Below are 22,544 nucleotides of genomic sequence, written 5' to 3'. Positions count from 1 at the left end.
CAGATGTGGGTCTGAAGGAAGGGAGGCAAAGTCTTTGGGAGACTAGATGGGAAGAAGTTGCAGTGCAGACAAGAAGGAGCAAGGTATCAGCAAAGACCAACCCCTAAGAGGCTTGGAGTCCAGTGAGAAGGGTAGGTGAAGCGGTTTGTTTCTCCCTCCCTTGCATCTCTGACAGTAGGTAGGTTCCCGAGATGCAGGAGAGACTATCTGCTCACGTGAGCCCAGAGGCCACTGCTGCCAGTGAGCTGGGAACTTCTTGTGGACAGGGCACCAGGCTCACAGCACCCCTGGGGCACTTCCTGCGTCCACAGACCTGAGCCTGAGGGCAGGCACCATAATGCTACTCTACCCACCATCCACCTTTTTCTTCCCCAGGGGGCTTTAACTCCTCAGCTTTCATCCTGCTTGTTCCCACACAGACATTTTCCAACTCCAGCCCAGATTGCAGGAGCCACAGGGATCCAGTGGGTCCCAGGTGATCTACATGACTCCAGAGCCTGGACATTCTGGGCAGAATGCCTCCCAGAGAGAAGGATGGACGTGACCAGAGTGCTAGCTTTCCTCCATATAGACTCTTTTCCTCCCTTTCCCCTCCCCCATCCAGAGATGCTGAGAGAGACAACTGAGTCTCAACATGGAAGCTTCCACAAAGAGTGTGGTTCAGACCTTTCCTCTTGGGGTCCTGCAGTGGACTGAGGGGTGCTCAGACTGTGAGCTCCCTGCTTGCTGGCCCTCCCTGGTGCTATTTGCCTGTTGGCTCCATTAGAACAGGGCATGCCTTGTGGCAGAGGGAATCGATGTTTCTCAGGCACCGCATGGGTGACTCAGAACCAGTGGACTTCTCACCAGCATGATCAGAAATTGATCTTCTGGTCTTGGAAGAAGAGGAAGCCTGTGTGGGCAGATCTGGGGGGAGAGTGCAGTGTGGGTCCTAGCTGCAGCATGCTTGCAGGGCATCTCTTCACCCAGGGGAGGGCTGCACTCTCAGCTCAGGCCAAGATCCTGGGGGGCATGGGAACCTCCCAGCCCAGACCACAGCTGTGGGGGAGCTCTGCTGGCTTGGGCTCCTGCCTGCCGGCAGACACTGGGAGAGATGGTGGAGCAGAGGCGGGTGGAGAAGAGCAAGGCCCACTGCAGACTGCCAGTCTGTGAAACTCAGATGGATCTGCCTCCACAAACAGACTTGCTGGTTGCTTGGGGCCCAACCAGAAGTTGGGAGCAGACCTTTGACTCCTGCCAAAACAGCTACATTGCCAGCTTTTGTGGAGCCTGAAGTCAAGCTCACCCAACCCAGCACCCACAGCAATACCACTGCTGTAGCAGAGATTAAGGACTCACCTGGAAATTCCATGGCCCCACCCACCACCTGGGGCAATTAAGTGCTTCTCCTAAGGGGCTAGAGCCCTAGGGCCAGTCACAGGACCCAAAAACAACATTACAGCTTTTTCCTTCTGGCAAGCACCGCCTACCGACAGGGAGGTCACTATGCATGCTGTTTACATTCACTAACTCAATTTTACAGCGTGTATGTGGGCCCAATGAGTGGCCATTTGGGGGAGCGCCTACCCCTCCTGACAGAAAAAATGCACTGCTGGATAAGGGTGGAAAGAACCCAGCCCAGGGCCTTAGAATGCAAGTGTGTAAGCCGCTTCCCTGTGAACAGCTCTCCCACTTTGGAGAGCATGTCATGACCCTCCTACCAGCAGCTTCCCTAGTGGCCAGAAGAATGACTTCCCAGCCCCACAGAATTAGAGTCAGAGACAAGGAATGGTGATTAGTCAAAGTAGAATTTGAAGTTTTATGTGTAAGTGACTAAAGAGTGAAAATTGGGTAGCAATAGGTGAATCTTCCTTTGTGATTTTGAGGAGGTGGGGGGATAAGTTAAAGAAGGTATCAAGGAAGGTCAGTCATAAACTTGTATGAACAAATGGTGAAGTTGGGAGTTGAAAGTGTGGGACCAGAGCTGAAAAAATGGCTCAAGCTTCAAAAGAACTTTGGGTCTTCTCCACAAAGAGATAGGTAACAGTGTAGACAAAAAGACTGAATCATCACACTGAGTAAGAGTGCAGAAGAGTAGGAAAGAGAGCTGAGGATGGAAGAATTCAACCTATTAGCAGCACAAACTAATACCAAGAAACACACTGAAAAAAGTCCAATATTATGAAAGCCAGTAGAGGAAACATTTCAAACAGTGTGGGGGACCCACAATGTGGAACACATCATAGAGGTTAAGAATAGGGGAGAAGTGAGAAAAGTTAATTAAACTTTGCAATTTGGAAATGTGTGTTATTTAAGTGAGCTATTTGAGGAGAGTGTGGCAAGGAATATCCAGGTTGCATGGCGTTAAAACCGAAGGAGCAGAGAGGAACTGCTGGGAGATCTATTTTGGAAGTGTGGCTGTAAACTCAGGCAGAGGAAAAGGACAAGCTCCCAGAAGCAGAAGGGCAAGGGCAATTTTAGACAAACTACAGACCAATATTCCTTATGAATATAGATGCAAAAACTTTCAGTAAACTCCTAGAAAACAGAATTCAGCTGAACATCAAAATAATAATCCACCATGATCAAGTAAGTGGGCTTAATCCTAGAGATGCAAGGATGGTTCAAGATATGCAAGTCTTAAATGTGATTTACATCATAAATACAAATAAAAACAAAGAGTGCATGATCCTTGCAATAGATGCAGAGAAAGCATTTGACAAAATCCTGCAAAGTTTTATGATAAGAACTCTTAACAAAACAAAATAGGCATAGACAGAACATACCTCAATATTAAAAAAGCCATATAGGACAAACCCACAACCAACATCATACTGAATGGGGAAAAATTGAAAGCATCCCCACTTAGAACTGGAACCAGACAAGGTTGCCCACTGTTACCACTTGCATTTAACAAAGTGCTGGAGTCCTAGCCAGAGAAGGAAATTACAGGTATCCAAATAGGGAAAGAAGAAGTCAAACTATCACTCTTTGCTGACAATCTGATCTTATATCTAGAAAATCCCAAAGATTCTGCCAAGAGACTCTTGGAATTGTAAATAAATTCCGCAAAATCTCCAGCTACAAAATCAATGTACACAAATCAGTAGCATTCATATACTCCAAAAACAGTCAAACTGAGAACCAAATCAAAGACTCAATACCTTTCACAATAGCAACGAAGAATATAAAATACCTACGAGTATATTTAACCAAGGAGAGGAAAGACCTCTACAGGGAGAGCTAGGTAGGAAACACTGAGGAAGGAAATAACAGATGATGTAAACAAATGGAAAAGCATATCATGTTCATGGATTGGCAGAGTCAACATTGTTAAAATGTCGATACTACCCAAAGTGATTTACAGATTCAATGAAATCCTCATCAAAAAAATACCAACATTATTTTTTGCAGACCTAGAAAAAATAATTCTATGCTTCATTTGGAACCAGAAAAGAGCCCAAATAGCCAAAGCAACCTTAAGCAAAAAGAACAAATCAGGAGGCATCACTTTACCAGACTTCAATCTATACTACAAGACTATACTAACCAAAACAGCATCGTACTGGCACAAGAATAGAGACCTAGACCAATGGATCAGAACAGATATTCCAGATATAAAACCATCCTCATGTGGTCAACTGATCTTTGACAAAGCGGACAAAAACATACAATGGGGAAAAGAATCCCTATTCAATAAATGGTGCTGGGAAAATTGGATAGCCACATGTAGAAGATTGAAACAGGAGCCATGCTTCTCACCACTCAAAAAAATTAATTCACAATGGATAACAGACTTAAACCTGTGGCATAAAACTATAAGAATTCTAAAAAAAGAGGCTGGAAAAACTCTCATAGATATCAGCCTAGGCAAAGAATTTATAAAGAAGACTCCAAAGGCAATCACAGCAACAACAAAAATAAATAAATGGGACCTGATCAAATTTAAAAAGCTTCTGCACAGCCAAGGAAACTATCATGAGAGCAAACAAACAACCTACAGAATGGGAGAAAATATTTACATGCTACACATCTGATAAAGGGCTGATAACTAGAATCTATGTAGAACTCAGGAAAATCAGCAAGAAAAAATCAAGCAACTGCATTAAAAAGTGGGCAAAGGACATAAACAGAAACTTTTCAAAAGAAAACAGACTAATGGCCAAGAAACATATGAAAAAATGCTCATCATCTCCAGTCATCAAGTAAATGCAAATCAAGACCACAATGAGATATCACCTAACTTCAGTGAGAATGGCTTTTATCACAATGTCCCAAAACAACAGATGCTGGTGTGGATGTGGAGAGAAAGGAACACTTATACACTGTTGGTGGGACTGAAAACTAGTTCAGCTTCTATGGAAAGTAGTATGGAGATACCTCAAAGAGCTAAAAGTAGACCTATCATTGGATCCAGGAATCCTACTATTGAGCATTTACCCAAAGGGAAAAAGACATTTTATAAAAACAACACTTGTGCTGGAAGGTTTATAGCAGCGCAATTCACAATTGCAAAGATGTGGAAACAACCCAAGTGCCCATTAATACATGAGTGGATTAATAAAATATGGTATATGTACAATCATCAAGTATTAGTCATTAAAAAATGGTGAACTAATACCTTGTGTAACAGCCTGGATGGAACTGGAGACCATCCTTCTAAGTGAAGTATTGCAAGAATGGAAAAACAAGCATCACATGTACTCAACTATTAATTAGAACTAAAGGATCAACACTCACGTGTACATACGGTGGTAAAATTCAATGGAAATAAAGCAGGTGGGAGGGGGAAGGAGAGGATGGGTAAATTCACATTTAATGGGTACAATGCACACTATCTGAGTGATGAACACATTTACAACTTTTACTCAAACTGTACAAAGGTAATTCATGTAACCAAACGTTTGTAACCCAATAATATTCTGAAATAAAAAAATAAAAGTTGTGTAAACTTGGAAAAATTACTTAACATTTCTGTGGTTCCGTAGCCTTATTTTTAAAATTTGGAGTATAATTATATTTACCTCATAGAAATTTTGGGCAGATTAAGTAAGGTAAAATAGTAGGATACATATATAAAGTGATTATTAACTGGTAACTATGAGAATGAGGAAAATAGTGATGATTATGATATGAAAAGGAGTTACTTCCGTAGCTAGGGATAGATTTCAATTATTAAGCTTTTGTGTCAAAATGGATAAAACTATAAAATGAAAAAATAAAAAGAAATAACACTTCATTTATTTTTGGCTAGATTTAATACAATCACACCTTTTAGGGCAAGGGTAATTAAATTCATGATGATTTTGTTCCAGGAGGAAAAAATGGAGCAGTTACTTTATGCTGAAGGCTTCTAAATAGATCCCAGCTGCCGTAGTCACCACTCGGATCACTTCTTTTGCTAGACCCCAGAGACAGTCTGCATATAAGGCACATTTGCTGCAATGTTTCCCTGTTCATTATTGGTCTTCGGGTCCCAGCACCGTGGCCTCATTCATTTATGGGTGATGTTAAGTTGTTCTGACATTGCCCTCAAGACAGTCGTGTTTATCCTTGTAGTGACAGGACAGACACTCAGAAAGGATTGCATACGTTTATGGAACACCCTTGGCTTCACTGTGTGCTGTGGTGCAAAATTCCAAATGTGAACTGTCCCTGAATACTTTATTATTCCCTGGAGTCAGTTTCAAGAATTCTCAGTGAATGTTCAGTGTAGCAGTTAATTTTCTTTAAAACTTATGATCATTTTAAATAATAGCATATATAGAAGAAGCCTCTCGCACCTGAGGGCTAACATAAACTATCTGTCGACTGTTGCTCTGAACTACTATGAATTCTTAGGATTTCTTAGGAAAATGTAAACTCTTAGAATGTAATATTCTATGAAACTAATTACACAAATTCAGCCAGTCAGTTAAGAAAATAATGGAGCTTTGGGTATATCTGTAGACACAGAGTGATGCAGTGAATTTGATAAAGGAAGAGGGGTGAGGAAGGATACAAAAATGATGCTAAGTTTCTTTCGTGTCTGTGCCTAAGGATCCCAGGTGTTTGCTCATGAGGATTTCTTGAAAGTACACAAATCAGAACAGACTGCTAGTAGAGATAAACATGCAGTAACTGTGTCGGTATACATCCATTTATTATTTATGTAGCTTTTATTTATTTATAGTGTTTTCTAAGAGTATGCAGAACAGACTGGACACTACACAGAAACACTTTAAAATGGGAAAAACAAAATTAACAATCTATGCCATCAATGTAGATGCTTTGAAATTCACCTTCTTGCCAAATGGCAATCTCTTTTAAGCTTTCCCATTCTCTCCATCACCAGCCTCCTATTCTCATATGTGGAAGCCTTGCTGCTCCTAACATTTATCTTTCCATGTTCCTCCTTGACTCCATCCTTTCTTGCCTCTCTGCATTCTTCCTCCCTCAGTCATGAGTCTGCAGCTCTCAATCTAAGGGCTCCTCCCTCCTCTGCTTACAAATATGTACCGACTATTCCTTTGTCTAAAATTGCCCCTGCCCTTCTGCTTCTGGGAGCTTGTCCTTTTCCTCTGCCTGAGTTTACAGCCACACTTCCAAAATAGATCTCCCAGCAGTTCCTCTCCGCTCCTTCGGTTTTAACACCATGCAACCTGTATATTCCTCGCCACACTCTCCTCAAATAGCTCACTTAAATAACATACACTGCCAAACTGCAAAGTTTAATTAACTTTTCTCACTTCTCCCCTATTCTTAACCTCTATGATGTGTTCCACAGTGTGGGTCCCCCACACTTTTTGAAATGTTTCCTTCATTGGCTTTCATAGCATTGGACTTTTTTCGGTGTGTTTCTTGGTATTAGTTTCTGCTGCTAATAGGTTGAATCCTTCCATTCTCAGCTCTCTTTTCTACTCTTTTGCACTCTTACTCAGTGTGATGATTCAGTCTTTCTGTCTACACTGTTATCTATATGCTTGTGGAGAAGACCCAAAGTTCTTTTGAAGCCTGAGCTATTTTTTCAGCTCTGGTCCCACACTTTCAACTCCCAACTTCACCCTTTGTTCATACAAGTTTATGACTGACCTTCCTTCATACACTTCTTCTTTAACTTATCCCTCCACCTCCTTCAAATTACAAAGGGCTCCCTGATTTTCGCTCTTTAGTTACTTAGATATAAAACTTTGAATCTACTTTGACTAATCACCATTCCTTGTCTCTGACCCTAATTCAGTTGCAAGTCATGTTGGTTTTTACTGTTTCTCCTCTGAATCATGGTAGTCACTCCCCAATAGGCCTGTTTCTTATTTCTGTCATCCTTCTGTTTTGTTTCCACTAACAGATTAAGTTTTCAAAATTTCAAATTGATTAGGCCATTTGTATAAGATATGTTCAAAATATGCATTGAAAATTTAGAATAAATTCTAAATTTTTTAGTCCAGAAGTCTATAGCCTTTATGATCCAGTACTAAACTACATTTTAAATCTTTTTTTCTTTCATAGTTTTCTATACCCATTGTAGGTTTTAACCCAAATGAATGTTTCATGTTCTTAATATTCCTGCATCCTAAACTTTGGTAGTTTGAAGAAAACTCCTCTTTTCCTGGACTATTCTTCCTATTTCTGATTATCCAATTCCCTATGTTCTCTCACACTCCATTGCTAGTGGGACAGCTTTCATTAAAAATTTCTTTGATCTACATAAGGGGAAGTGAGCATTTCACCCTTGGAACCATCTTATGGGTTTTTTTGTTTGTTTGTTTGTCTAGGGGCAATTGTGATATACTATCTTATGGCGCATGGTATCTTATGCTTGTTTGGATACTTGTCCATTTTCTCTACTTGACTGTAGATTACTGCTAAATAGCATCCTATTTCCTTTTGGGTCCTTCAGGGAACATAGCAAGGTGCTTTGCAAGTAGAAGTAGAACAGCTCATGGGAAAAAGTGAGAGTCTAGAAGTTAAGGAAAATTAGTTTCATTCCTTCTTTCAACACTTCTTAGAATGGGTTACTTCAGAGAAGTTATTTTTCAAATCCCCTGAGTCTCAAAGTTCTCTTATAAAATGGGGGTTTTCTCCATATTTCATAGGTGTATTGTGAAACCTAAAAGTGAAAACATATGTAAAATGCGGTACATAGTGGAGTACCTGGCATAGAAAAAGAGCTCATTTTAGTTCTTCTTATTGTGACTAAAAAAGTATTTCTTCAATTCATAAATTACAGCAAAACTTCAAAGTAATATTCACTTTGTAAAACTAGACTGAAAATTTTAAAAATCTGTTTAAATTTTTAATTTTATGTTATTAACACATAGGTTACAACACAAAGTATACATGATGACTTGTACCCTTTTTATGAAGAAGAAACTGAAATTCCAACTATCTCTGAAAAACACTATGAATATAAGGTTCCAGTTAATTATTTTGCATATATGTTATAGTGGTGTTAAATCTATTCCAGTTATCCAAATTTCGCAGTGATGGTTTCAATATGGTTTAAAAATTTGATACATATCCCTAACATCCAGAAAGTTCACTTTTATTGTACATTTCAATACAATTTATAATTTTCCTTCTAATGCAAAATTAGAATTAGTTATTGGACAGATAATTGACATTGTGTGTATTCCCACAAAATATATAAGGTAAGGTGGAAATACAACCAAGCTTTTTCTTTGTAATAATTGTTTACTTTGAGGAGTCTAGTTTTGCTTTGTCTGTGTTCTTGCTTATATTTTGCATTATTTTACTTATATTTCTGTGTCAGAGAAACAGCATATGTTTCCTTTCAAGCAGTAACATTTACTTTCTTGTGTTCTAAATACTTTGACCTAATATTGGTTTAAATGCCTAGCAAACCTATTTTTTTTGTAAATAATCATCTTTCCTTTTGGCAAGTTTACTTCCTTTGGAATATCTTGGCTATTTCACAGAAATAGAATTCTTTATCTAGAGTAGCATTTCTCACAGTATCATGTTGTGGATTGCTGGGGTTCCTGAGATCCTTGCAGGTGATCCATGAAATCAAAACACGTTACATATGATTACTAAGTCGCTATTTACTTTTTTCACTCTCATATTCTCATGAGTGTACATTGAAGTTCTCCAGTGGCTAAGCATATGAGTATATCATTGCTCTATCTCAGGGAATATGTGCTTGGGATTTTTGTGTTTAGAAAGTACCTGTTTTATTTTCTAATATGGCAATTATTGATATAAACAAAGTTTGTCGGCATCCTCAATAATTCCTCAATTCCGTTCCAAAGAATAAAAAAAAATATATGGAACCAATATAAGATTGCTAGTTGAAAATTAGAAATCTGCAATTTCTAGTATAAAAGTTATAAATTTATATATCAAATCCATGTAATTAAAAATGTAAGTACTCTTTCAGTAATTATATAACACACCTACCATTGGTACTAAAGCTAGCACCTACATTTCCTCATGTCCTTGAAGTTTCTCTCAGCCAAATTTTAATTACAGTCTATATTTATGCCGTGTGTGTGTGTGTGTGTGTGTGTGTGTGTGACTGTATATATACGCACAACATATTGGCTCTTTAAATCATGTCAGTCTTTAATCTCATAGAGCCAAGGTTACCCGTGACCCCATGGAGATGAAGATTTAACACCTGAATCTTTATAAAGATCTCATATGCTCTGAAAGTCTTTCTGAACCATGGATATTAGGCTTAGAGAGCAGTAAACTCTTTCATGTAAAAGACAGGGAGAATTTCTGACTTTTTCAGGATATTACACTTGATCACACACTTTTCTTAAGTATTGAAGCAGACAGTTATGTGAGATGAGGCAGATTGTAGGATTGGATCAAAGGATAAATTCCCTTAGTTAGTGAGAAGATACAAGCACTACTTGAAAAAAACAAAATACAGGCCTTTCTAGTACAATCACTTAATGTTTTCTTAAACTAATAGCTATTTAAGAATCCCTGTGTCTGTAGTCTCAGTTCAATATATATATAAAAGATTTACAAAACCTAGTCCTTGACATCAGCATGTTCAAAATATTGAAATGGTGGCCACACGAACAACATGTCACCTCAGTTCAAGATTCTGTTATAGTGGGGATGTCTGCTTTAGATGGGAGGATGAATTCACTGATATCTGTGTTTCCTTTGGGATCATTTTCTGTGACAGTGAAGAATAGAGTCTACAATTCGAAAGTCAAGAAAATAACATTTTTATTCTTCATTGCTTGGCATATGATGCCTAAATTTTTTATAGTGGTTAGGTAAACAGAATAGATCTTGTGGTTACCTTTTCATTGCCATTATCATTTTCAAAGAAAACTAGGTAACTTTTCTATTCATCCCCACTGAAGGAGAATAGATTGTTGATATGCAGAGGGACACACTTAGCATCCTCTGTCATCCTAAGGGGGTTAGCAGAATGCTTCCTCTTTCATCTCTGTTCTGCACAAGTACGTGACTTGTGCAGAACTTCGCTCTGTCAGAGCTTGTCAGTGGATGTGTGTTAGGCAACACAATGCATGGGTTCTGGAATCAGAGAGAAGTGGTTTTAGAAGTCCACCCTGAAGAGCCAAAATGACGTGCTGACTATGAGCACAATCTCTGGAACCAGAACCCATAAGTCTGAAGCCCAATTCCTTCACTTATTATAGCTTTGGGATCCTGAGTCTCTCTGGTGTTCAGTTGTCCCACCTGCAAAATGTGAATACTAGTGGTATCTTCCTCACAGTTTTGTTGAGGAGGTGAATTGTATTACTATTTTTAAAGTGCTTATAAAGTGGCTAGCATATAGCAGGTATGTTTGTGGCATGAATTAAAATCCTCATTCAAGATTTGGGTTCATGTTCTTGCTGTACCACTCACTAGGTCTGCGACCTTGGGTAGGACTTAACCCCCCTCCACTCCATCTGTACAGGTGATTCAATATAAGAGAGTCTGCCTCATATGGTTGTTGTCAGGATTGAAGGTGCTAGCACATGTTAAATAACTTAATACATACAGCAGGTGGTAAGTCTTAAGGAATACTAAGTATTATTGTCATTATTAAAAGTGATGATCTCACAACTCACCCAATTTTGTCCATTAACTCAATACATATTATTTCTAAACCTTTATAGACATCTTGTCTTCTCTGTTTTGGTTCCTACTAGACATTTGCAATTACATGAATTTTTCATAATCTCCAGCTAATTAGTTTCTACTAGGGATTTCCTTGTGGCTGGGGGAGGTACAATTATCTTCTTCCAAACTCAATATATTGTATTAATAATATCCCTTATTGTATTAATCTTTTGCAGTCACTTGTATTTTATTCTATTTAACTTTCCCTGCAAAGCCTTTTTTACATTCAACTCCTTCAGTGAGTCCTAGTTGTAAAAAATCGCTGTAGCTATGTTAACTATTAAAACACTTTTCAGATTTTTCTTTGAATCCACTGTCTCATGTTCTAGTCTTACTTATTTTTGCAAAGTACATTTAAAATATTATTTCTTTCTTGAGTAACCTTCCCTAGCTCTGAAATTCAGTGGAGACTGCTCAGCCTGACCTATAAGACCTTCCACATGATAATCGTATCCAACTTTTCCAGAACATTCTCTGTACTTCCTGAATATCCCGTCTCTAGTCTTTCTTCATATTGTTACTTTTACTTTAAACTCATCTCCTTCTGTTGAAATATTATAAGCCTCATTTCAAATTTAACTTCCTTCATAAAATATTTTACCGATTGTTCCTCCCAAAAAAGCAGATCATTCTTTAAAATGTCATTTTCATATTTTGATACTTCTTTCACTGCCCTGATTATACCTTTTCAGAGTCAAATATTTGCTTTATTAAAACGACCACTCACTCAACTTATGCATAAGTTGTAAGAGTAAATGGACTATAAGTGTCTTATTTCTTTTTTGAATTCCGAGCAATGACAATTGCAGTGAATTATTCCTAGTTCAGTAAATTTTTGCTTCTGTTAAGTTGCTTACACAGAGATTGCATCTCTATGGCAGCTGTCCTAGTCTTACATGTTACCTGCCTGTGCCTCTGTTCTGCTACTTAGCCAGAGTGATTGACATGTGGTTCAGTTCTTGCCAGCTTTTATCACTTATAGCCTGTTGATGCTAGGTCAGAATACAGAATTAAGACACTAAAGTTTTTGTTCTACTTGTATTTATTTCTCTAGGGGTAATAAATAAATCCAGAGAATAAGTGTCTTAGTTTTAAGTCTACTATAATCTACAACAATAAAATATATGTTCCTTGTGGACCAGGACCTTGCCTCGTTTTATTTTTGTACAGATTTTCCATAGAAATTAGCAGACTTTTATATACAATTTAGATATTATTTGATTTGTTTAGGAACTCTGACATCATTTTTTAAAATATGGATATCAAGTTATTTCAAAGCATCATGTAACCATTTACACCTTTATTTTATTTATAGTTGTTGATTAGGCAGTTTAAGATCATGGTCATTTCATCCAATATTTAATTAAGCCTGTTTTAAAATAATATTTAAAATTTATCAAATCAAAACTTTAATAATCCACTGTAAAAAGTGCTAGTAATTTTGTTTATTTTCCCCATATTATTCTTTTACATAGCAACATTTTTCCATAAAGGTCACATTTTAAAGAAAATTTGCATAATAACTTATGTTACCCCTTTTCCATTTACTAGTGAATAGCTGGTATGCAAAATCTAAATTAATAATAAAACTGACCCTTTTTCAGATAATTACAAATGCTAAAACTTTGCTATAAAAATTAAACTATCATTCAGTTGTATTGCATTAGAATCATCTCTGACTTAAAATTATTTCCACCTTATTCCAACATGTACCTGTAAGTTGAATGCACAAAAGACCAAGTTATTTACACAATACAACTCAGGAGTCATTGTTTATGTACTTGAGCTTTAGTTCAAATTTAATATCTTTCCCCCTAATTTTACTGAGGTATGGACAAATAAAAATTATATATATTTAAGGTGTACAATATGATATTTTGATATACCTATACATTGTGAAATAATTACCAAAATCAAGCTAATTAACATGTCCATCACCTTACATAGTTAGCATCACCATGTATGTGTGTGTGATGAGAACACTTAAGGTGTACTCTTTTAGAAAATTTCAGGTATACAATTTACCCGATATATACCCAGAAGTGGAATTGCTGGATCATATGGTAGTTTTATTTTTAATTTTTTGAGGAACCTCCGTACTGCTTTACATAATAGCTGTACTAATTTACATTCCTACCAACAGTGTATAAGGGTTCCCTTTTCTCCAAATCTTCACCAACAGTTATCGTTTGACTTTTTGTTAATAGCCATCTTAAAGATGGGAAGTGATATCTCATTATGGTTACCTGTTAGCCATTTATATATATGTCTTCTTTAGAAAAGTGTCTATTTGAATTCTCTATTTTTTAATCAGGTTGGATTTTGGCATTTAGTTGTAATGATTCCTTATATATTAAGAGTATTAACTCCCTATCAGTTATATGGTTTGCAAATACTTTCTTCCATTTCTTAGGTTGCCTTTTCATTTTGCTCATTTTGTTGTTGTTGTTTTATGGAAACTTTTTAGTCTGATGTAGTCACACTTGTTTATTTTTGCTTTTGTTGCCCATGCTTTCAATGTTAAATTCATAAAATCATTGCCATGACGAATGTCAATAACATTTTCTCCCTATATTTTCTTTGAGGGGTTTATTGTTTCAAGTTTCACATTTAGGTGTTCAAATTTGTTCTTAGCTGATTTTTGTGTGGTGGAAGATAAAGGTCCAATTTCACCTTTTTCCATGTAGATATCCCATTTTCCTAACACCACTTATTGAAAAAACAATCTTTTCCTTATTGTGCATTCTTGACACTTTTGTCAAGGATTAGTTTACCCATGTATATTCATGGGTTTATTTCTGGGTTTTTTAGCATTGTCAAAAAAGGTTAAAAGCTCCTAAATCTTCTAATAAATTATATAGATAGATATTTTTCTCTTTATCTAGCCTGCATATATGTAAATCCACTTACCTCAAATTTCTTAAATTCCAAAAGTGATTATGGTTTTTGGAAGGAGTTTTAGGAGTCAGATGAGGAGAGACATATTCAGGGTGCTGGGGAGGTCCCTGCAGGCCCTTCTCTGACCAGCCTCTGCCAGCCTGCTGACCACACGGTAGCACAGCATCCATGCCCTCAGCATCCTCTCTCCAGGTTGAGAGGTGCCTTTTTGTCAGAAAGCTCCTGTTTATGGCAACACTAGATTCTGAGTGTGTAGTTTAATAAGGAGTCTTATGACTCTTAAAAACCTTTAAATACAACATTTCCTCTTTGTAAAACCTGAAAAATAGACCATTATTTTATGTGCTCTTTTTCTACACTCTAGAAGAAGATTTTGAAGACGTACCAGCTCCAAAGAAAGCAAGAGGTGAGTTCATTGTCTTTGGATCATTTTCAAGTTTTCTTTCAAGCATCTGATGTTTTGTCCATCTTGTTTTATTTAACTATTCTTGGTCAGTTTACTCCTCAGTATTTCTAACCAATACTTACATGGTCGATTTATGTTTTAAATGAACAGCTTTTTTACACTATTTAGAAAATATATATAAGATATATCTCCTTACACATTGAAGACGTTAGTTGGGCATTGATTTACCTATAGGTAATTACCAGACACATTTACTGGGCAATCTGCAGGAGCAATACTTCAAAATTATTATTTCAGTAAGGATTACAAGAATGTCATGTTTTTATTAAGAAAAATTGGGGTAAGTCATTTATAGTAGCAGCAATATCATAAAGGAAAGAAGAGAGGAAGAAAAGAAGGGAAAAAAGGAAGGAAAGAAAGTAGGAAGGGGCATATAATACCACAGCAAAGAAATAAATAAAATGTGCTTGAGTCAGATATGAAAAGGAAAGGATACAGGATACCAGGCTGCTGCTATACTTTCATGGTAAGGATGATCACTAAAAACATATGTCCCTTCAAATTTAAAATTCTTTTGACTAAAATGTTCATCTTAGAGCCAGATTCCACCCTTATCATATTGTAACTCAGAGCATCAAAGACCTCTTCTCAAGAAAAGAATGTATGTCAGCTAGTCCTTGTTTGTCAATATCCAACACATTGGTGCCAGTTTTCCTATTTGAACAGTTTTTTTGTTCAAATAGGACATGCCATTTTTTTTCCATTGGCTCATCTTCTGTTAAATTTTATAGTGAAAGTATGAATAGAATCTGTATAAAAATCTAAAGTGTACTATTAAAAAGGGTAAAAGCCTCCTGTTTCTTTCATATTGTGCTCCTGGTTAGATATTCTCACTCCCATACATATTTATATAATACCTATAAACATACAAGTTATTTACTTTCATATTTTTGTTTCCACTAGAAGAAACTGAAGATGTGTCTTCCACAAAGAAGCAAAAAAGTAAGTTTATAATTAGTTAAAACTTCTAAATTGTTCTATATTAAAGACGTTACACATAAATTCATACTTTTGATTCTCTTAAGAAGATCAGTATTAGAAGAAAAAAATTTTTAGCATAGAATGACATTAAAGTTGGTCATTATATTTTTTGTGTCAGGCAAGAGGCACATAGTTGGAGGAATTACAAGTAATGGCTGAAGTGGCGTTTATCGCCAACCATTCTAAACAGTTCTGATCCTTATTACTCTAACTGAATCTATGCTTAAATATGTGCTACTGTCTGCTTTATCATAGGACAGCTGAAGTAATATTCTAAACTTTTTTAGCTCAAGTACAAAAAATGAAGAAATAGGTTTCAGCAATTCAATTGCTTGGAAACTCACTTGTAAGATTCAAAGTACTTTTTGATTTTTCTTGATGGATAGTAGGCTCTTAATATTTGATCTTTGGGATCATTTATTTAAGAATGCAATCAATAGTCATGCAGTTACAAAATTCATCGTCCAAGATTCTCATTATTTCAAGTCTTCCAGATTAGACATTTTTGTTCAATGGTAAAGCAATAAATTTTGGATTCACATGTGCATTAAATAAAGTCATTATAGGGCAGAGTAAAGGAAGCAATTTTTGAAATAAGTATAACTGAAGTTTGTTTCACATTATGCTTTTAAAGTAAAGAACTAAACATTTATATGAAGAATTGATGTCTCTAGGTTCTGCAATGCTTCTTACATGGATTTGTGCAGAAAATTACCAAGATGTTATTTATAATAGCAAACGCTTCCTACTTTGTGTTAATACTTGACTCATTAAACAAATATTGAGTGCCTAGTAGGTTTCAAGTACTGCTTTAAATGCTGGAACTACTGCAGCAGATATGAGTTATACTCATTATAACCCTTTATATAATAAGGTTGTAAAAATATAGGGAATTGCCCAGAATCTTATAATACTTTTAGACATTATTGTAAAATCCATAAGAAAAATAATTATAAATCAATCTGAGCATGTTTTTGATTTATACAGTAACATTTTCCCATTTGTTAACCTACTGGTAATAATTTGTGGCTATGTCATATAAACACTTGAAATCTATTATTTCATAAATAAATATTAAAACACAATTCAATAAGATAAATGGATTGTATCAATGCCAATTTTCTAGTTGGGATATTATACTATAGTTTCATAAGATGTTACCATTGGGGGAAACTGGGCGAAGGGACATGGAATCTCTCTGTATTATTTCTTACAATGATATGTGAATCTATAATTATCTCAAAATAAAAATTTTAACTAAAATGAATAACATAATTAAATAATTTTAATAAAAAGGTATCAGATATTTTAAGTTCAGTTGGGAGATTTATTGCTTCAAAAGAACATTTCCTATTTTCATCTTACTATGAAGTAGTTCTATAGCCTGATATTCATGAGCCTTTTATGTCAGCTCTCAAATTTGCAGGTATGATGATATTTATATTAGTAGCTTATTCAACATCAATTAAATAAATGTGTCAGAACAGTGTCCACCTCTGCTAAAGTTCGGCTGGAAGGGGTCCTGTCACTGATGGGCCCTTATACTTTTACCACTGGTGCTGCCATTTCTCCTCGATGTAGTCACAGCTCTGTTGCCATCTCTCTCTGTACCCCCTCAAGCGCCCCAAGCTCCCACAACCTCCACAACCTGGAGGGGAGGGGCATTGTGTCACTGCTTCTGTTGGAAGTTAGAACAAAAGAGAAAATAATTCTGGATGAGATTCAATGGAAAGGAGAAGAGCTAAATTCAAGCTTTCTCCTTTCATCTCTGAAAAGCCAGTGATTGAGGTCAGGTAACACCTAGGGTGATGGAATCAGAATACTCTCTTGTTGCTTTTCTCAGCTCCATCTACCTATGCTTTGCTTTATTCTACTTCATAAACCCTTACTCTCATACGGATTTGGCCATCTTTTCCATCTCCCACATACCACTAGCTTCAATTGTCATTTCCTTCTCTGGCCTTCTGCAAAAAGTCTGTGGTTGGCTGAAGAAATATAAATGGATAGGACGGAAAACAGCGAAGAGTCAATAGGCACCCACGATTGGGAGGAGACGCTGACCTCACCTTCTCTTAACAAAGCTGCTATCTGGAAGCACCAGCTCCCTGAGTCCTCAGTTCATGGTCATACTCATTGCACCACACTCCCTTGCTCAGCTTTGACTTTGCGGTGTTGCTTTTTACCCAGAGCTGCTACCTGGGAGTACCATAGGCTAAAAGAGTAACTAGGCCACCTCAGTAGAGTCCTTGCCTCCAGAGTAAAGGCAAGTAAGAAACCCTCAAGACTTTAGGAACCACAAGGCTCTCTGTGACATTATAAAAGACACTCACACAAAAGTTTTTTACTTTGCATATTAATAACCTCACTAATATCATGTTTTGAAACTTGTTACTATGCAACAGGGTAACAGTCTTTCTGATTGCTATGCACATCTGTAGATTTCTATACACTAAGCACTTTGACTTTCTCCGCCTGGTCATTTTTATTATCATTTATTAAGAACTTACTATGTATCAGGAAGGATTTTAAAGGCTTCACACATGTTAACTCATTTAATTTTCACAATATTTCTGTGAGATGTTGTTGTTTTGCTTTCATACATGAAGAATCCGAAACACAGCGAGGTTCAGTAACTTGCCAGTAGCTGCGGAAGCTTTCTGACTGCAGAATCTATGACCATATCTGCGCACTATTCTGCCTCACTGTGCTTTACCTGCCTTCCTGCTCACATTCTGCTTGTTTTAACAAATCCTCGTGCTCTCTTCCTTAGGTCCCATCAGTTTCTTCCAATGTGTCTACTTGGATGGGTACAATGGCTATGGATTTCAGTTTCCTGTCACTCCCGCACACCACCCTGGAGAGAGCTCTGGCCGTGGAAATTCTCCAGGACAGAAACAACAAGGACAATAGACACACATGCATGATCCTTACAAATGCTTTAAGATTTTGAAAGTGGGATATTTTTTTTGTCCACAGTGGCATAGGTAATTGAAATCATGCAATCCAGAGAATTTCTGTGAAAATGTTTTACACTTCAGCCTGGTATAGAGAGAAAGTGTAGGCAAAGGGATTGAATGATTAGCAGACATGTTGAAGTGTCTGATGCTCAAAAATCTGTTATGTGTGTTTGTTACTATGGGTGGGGGTGCTTGTGTACAGAAATTAATTTAAAGTTTACTTATAATGCTCCTTTAAATGCATAATTGACACAATTACAAAGTAAAATTGCTGGATTCAACTAGACATTTATTTTTTTAATGATAACATAGACTACACTCTAAGTTAAAGGGTAGAGGAGCTTATCTAAAAGGGTCTATTTTGCTGCATCTTCTGGGTATCTGGACTCAATTTACTCAATAAGTTGATGCTTAATAGCTTCATTTTACTTATGCCTATTTCTATTTTAGTCGTGGCTATGCTCTAAGAGTGGGTAACAATTGCACCAAAGAGTGCTACAGGTTTCTTGTGATACTCTTTTAAACCTCAGAATATCTCTGAACTTCAAATATGATATGACAGAGAATAAATCTTGGAGGAATCTTATCTCTAAGATTTGTCTTGAATTACAATCAGGACATTTACTCCAGTGGAAATACACGACCCAATTAGGCAGGCCTGGTGAATCATTTGTTTAAAATATAGGCAAATGACATGTGGAATTTTCAGACTTCTCCAGACTGTGTCCTAATGAAAATGTCACCTGAGTGAACTTTTATATCAATCACTAAATTTGGGTGACAGATGCAAGAATATTTTCATTTCACTTTAATACATTCTTTCTCAAAATGGCAAAATATGAATGCCATCAAAGTCTAAGGAAGACATTTTAACCATAAATGCCTTTATAAGATGTCTTACTTGTTTTTTACATCATTGGTCATCGGTGCCAATGAAATGGATGACAATTTTTAACGTACTTGATGACACATCACTGGGAATGACCATATGGTTTTGTCATATTCCTAGTGATATAAATACTCATGTTCTTGACCACATTTTTTTATCAACTCTAAAAGTCATGCCTCTGTGACCTTTATCATGTTTACAGTTGCAACTGAACTTATGACAATTAACTCAGGAAATAAATTGAGTTACCCTTGCTGACATCATAATTATCTTCAGCAAGGTCTGAGATAACCAGAACCAATACTAGCCAAGTGATTTATTTTCAAGGACTGCAACTAACTACGGTTCTTTAGGACCAAGATATAGAACAGTTTCACTAAAAATCATTAGGCTAGAGCATCAGTAATACATTCATCATTAATAGTGGATCTTCAGTGACTTTTGTGAAAGAAGTTGATCATCAGCCAGATGCTGGTGGACCTAATTCACACCACGAAAGCCAATGTTACAATGAACCAGATTAATGATACTCTTTATGGGGGAGGAGAGACAACATGGAAGTGTGTAATTTCAAGATTAATCAGATGGTACCATCTTGCAAAGTCCCTTCATGTAGCAATGTAAACTTGTGAATAGACAGTGGATAAAGTTTATTGCTCAACTACTCCTCCAGTCTGTTCAATTTAATGATCAAATAAATAGAAAGCAAATATGATAGTTGTTTTAAATTTGATAGACCACAATGGTTTATCCATTAATTCTTTTATTCAATGTCTATTTATTGAGCACTTACTCTTTCTAGGGCACTGTGTTAGGCACTTGACTGTATAAGAAAAATACAGTGATAAATTCTGCTTTCAGTGCTATTCTGATACAGTGTGTGACCTTGAAAAATTTACTTACACATACTATGTTTATTTCTCCACAAGCAAAATCGGGATTGCAAGACAAATAGTCTAATATTTCATAGAAGTATTGTGGAGGCTAATAAAATATCTTAATATGGATATGATGTTGAAAGAAATTTCTGAAATAATACTTTTGGATATAGCATTATTTTTCCTTTGAGTGCTTTTCTGTTTCTTTCACTTCCAATATGAAAACTATTTAGTAAAACTAAAACATGACATGCTTTATTGTAATTAGAATTTAGATAAACCAATTATAATTTAAACAACATTAATAATAAATAGATTTATCTGATTAAAGTTATGATGATAGCACTTTAAAAATAATATCTAAACTATCATTTGTTTGTATGTTTCCATCAAATAAAATATTTCTAGCTCTTTCAAGTTTGATGCCTTACATTTTAAAAGGAAAAGATAAACAGTTGATAAAGAGTCTTTGTCTTTAATAGTTCATTCATAATTTGTGTTATATTGGCCATAAATATGTAAGCATTTCATAACTGTCTCAGTTCTCTAATTTGTTCAATTGGTATAAGCTACCCGCCTTGTACCTCTTCTCTTCCCCACAATTCACCGCCTCTTAGTAGTTAAAGATCTGTAGAAAATAAGAATTGATTTTACCTAAGGTTTTTGATTTATATTTAGTTTTTATAAAGCCTGATAAAGCATTCAAATGGAGCAAGTTTTTTTTTTTTTTTAATAAACCCCATGAGAAGCACCTGTATATTAACTCATTCTGGCATATCTTTGTCAAAACTCCTCAAGAAATATTTTAAAACTGGTACTTTATATTTATTTAGATACTCAGCTTACTTCCTTGAGTAATTTTGCTGGGAAAAAAAGCAAAGAGAGTAACAAATATTGTTGATGGAAAACTCAATGACAATCTAGCCCAACTGGGAGATACAGAAAATAAAACTAATCCTCAGAGAAACTCAGAAAGTTACCCAAAGTCACTGATTATTTCAAAGACAGGCCTAGAACTTTGGCCAGCTAACTCCCAAACGGCCTTGACTACTTTTCATGGTGTCATTATAAACCATGGCTAATTTTTCCAATATCCCAAATCTACCTTTCAAATTATAATCAGTGTTAGAAATGTAACCCTATGTGGAGACATTTGTTTTTTTTTCCTACTTGAAAGCTGAAAAGTATCTTAAGAGTCTGCACAGCTAAGGAAATAATCCACAGAGCAAATAGACAACCTACAGAATGGGAGAAAATATTCACAAACTATACATCCAGTAAAGGGATAATATCCAGAATCTACAAAGAACTGAAACAAATCAGCAAAAAAAAAAAAAAAAAGAAAGAAAGAAAAAAACAACATTAAAAAGTGAGCAAAAAACATGAACAAAAGTTTTTTAAAATAAGAAAGAAAAACAGCCAACAAACACTTGAAAAAATGTTCAACATCACTAATCATCAGGGAAATGCAAATTAAAATTTCAGTGAGATATCACCTTGTCACAGTTAGAATGGCTTTTATTAAAAAGTCCAAAAACAATAAATACTGACATGGATGTAGACATAAAGGAATGATTATACACTGTTATATACACTGTTATACACTGACAGCAAATTAGTACAACCTCTATGGAAAACAGTATGGATATTCCTCAAAGAATAAATGTAGACTTACCATTTGACCCAGCAATCCTGCTACTGGGTATCTGCCCAAAGGAAAAGAAGTCATTTTTATCAAAAATACACCTGCTCTCGAATGTTTATTGCAGCTTAATTCACAATGGTAAAGGCATGGAATCAAACCAAGTGCCAATCAATTTATGAATGGATTAACAAAATGTGCTCTATGTATACCATGGAGTACTACTCAGCCATAAAAAGGATAAATATATGAATTTGCCGCAATTTAGATGGAACTAAGACCATTATCCTAAGTGAAGTATCTCAAGAATGGAAAAACAAACACTGTATGAACTCTCTAATAAACTAGAACTGAGGGGCACACACATACACAGAGGGAAGTAAAAGTCATTATAAACCTAGCAGGAGGGAGGAGGGAGAAGGGGAAGGGAAAAAACCTACCTAATGATAGAATGAACACTGTTTGGGTGATTTACAATGCTATACATGTACCAAAAACATTTGTACTCCATTAATATTTTGAAATGAAAAAAAAGAGTATGTTACATTCACTTGCTTTTGAGATAAAGGGAATGAATTTCAAAATAGGTTAGGTGACATGCCCAGGGGCATATTGCTAGTTAGTAGCAGAAGCAGATTGAGAATTTAATCTTTTTCTAATGCTGTGCAGTATCCTTCCATCCTGTGTGACTCCATATGATGTCTCCAGCATCATAAAAGCTTCCCTTTGTTATTTTCAAACTCATTAAGAAATGGAA

The 22,544-nt window shown here is 36.1% G+C and overlaps 1 protein-coding gene across 1 annotated transcript in view; it reads left to right on the top strand.

Moving 5' to 3' along the window:
- The window catches only part of TRDN (triadin), a 304,482-nt gene extending 286,151 nt beyond the window's left edge, over positions 1 to 18,331 (top strand). The window contains exons 40-42 of the mRNA XM_069489089.1: positions 14,342 to 14,380; positions 15,344 to 15,382; positions 18,192 to 18,331. Of these exons, the coding sequence (XP_069345190.1) occupies positions 14,342 to 14,380; positions 15,344 to 15,382; positions 18,192 to 18,331 (218 nt within the window). The remainder of the gene's footprint in view (positions 1 to 14,341; positions 14,381 to 15,343; positions 15,383 to 18,191) is intronic.
- The last annotated feature ends 4,213 nt before the right edge of the window (positions 18,332 to 22,544 follow it).

The sequence above is a fragment of the Eulemur rufifrons genome, chromosome 15, assembly GCF_041146395.1.
Source record: "Eulemur rufifrons isolate Redbay chromosome 15, OSU_ERuf_1, whole genome shotgun sequence".
NCBI lineage: Eukaryota > Metazoa > Chordata > Mammalia > Primates > Lemuridae > Eulemur > Eulemur rufifrons.
Note: the sequence above shows the minus strand (reverse complement) of the source record. Positions and strands in the feature narration are given on the sequence as shown.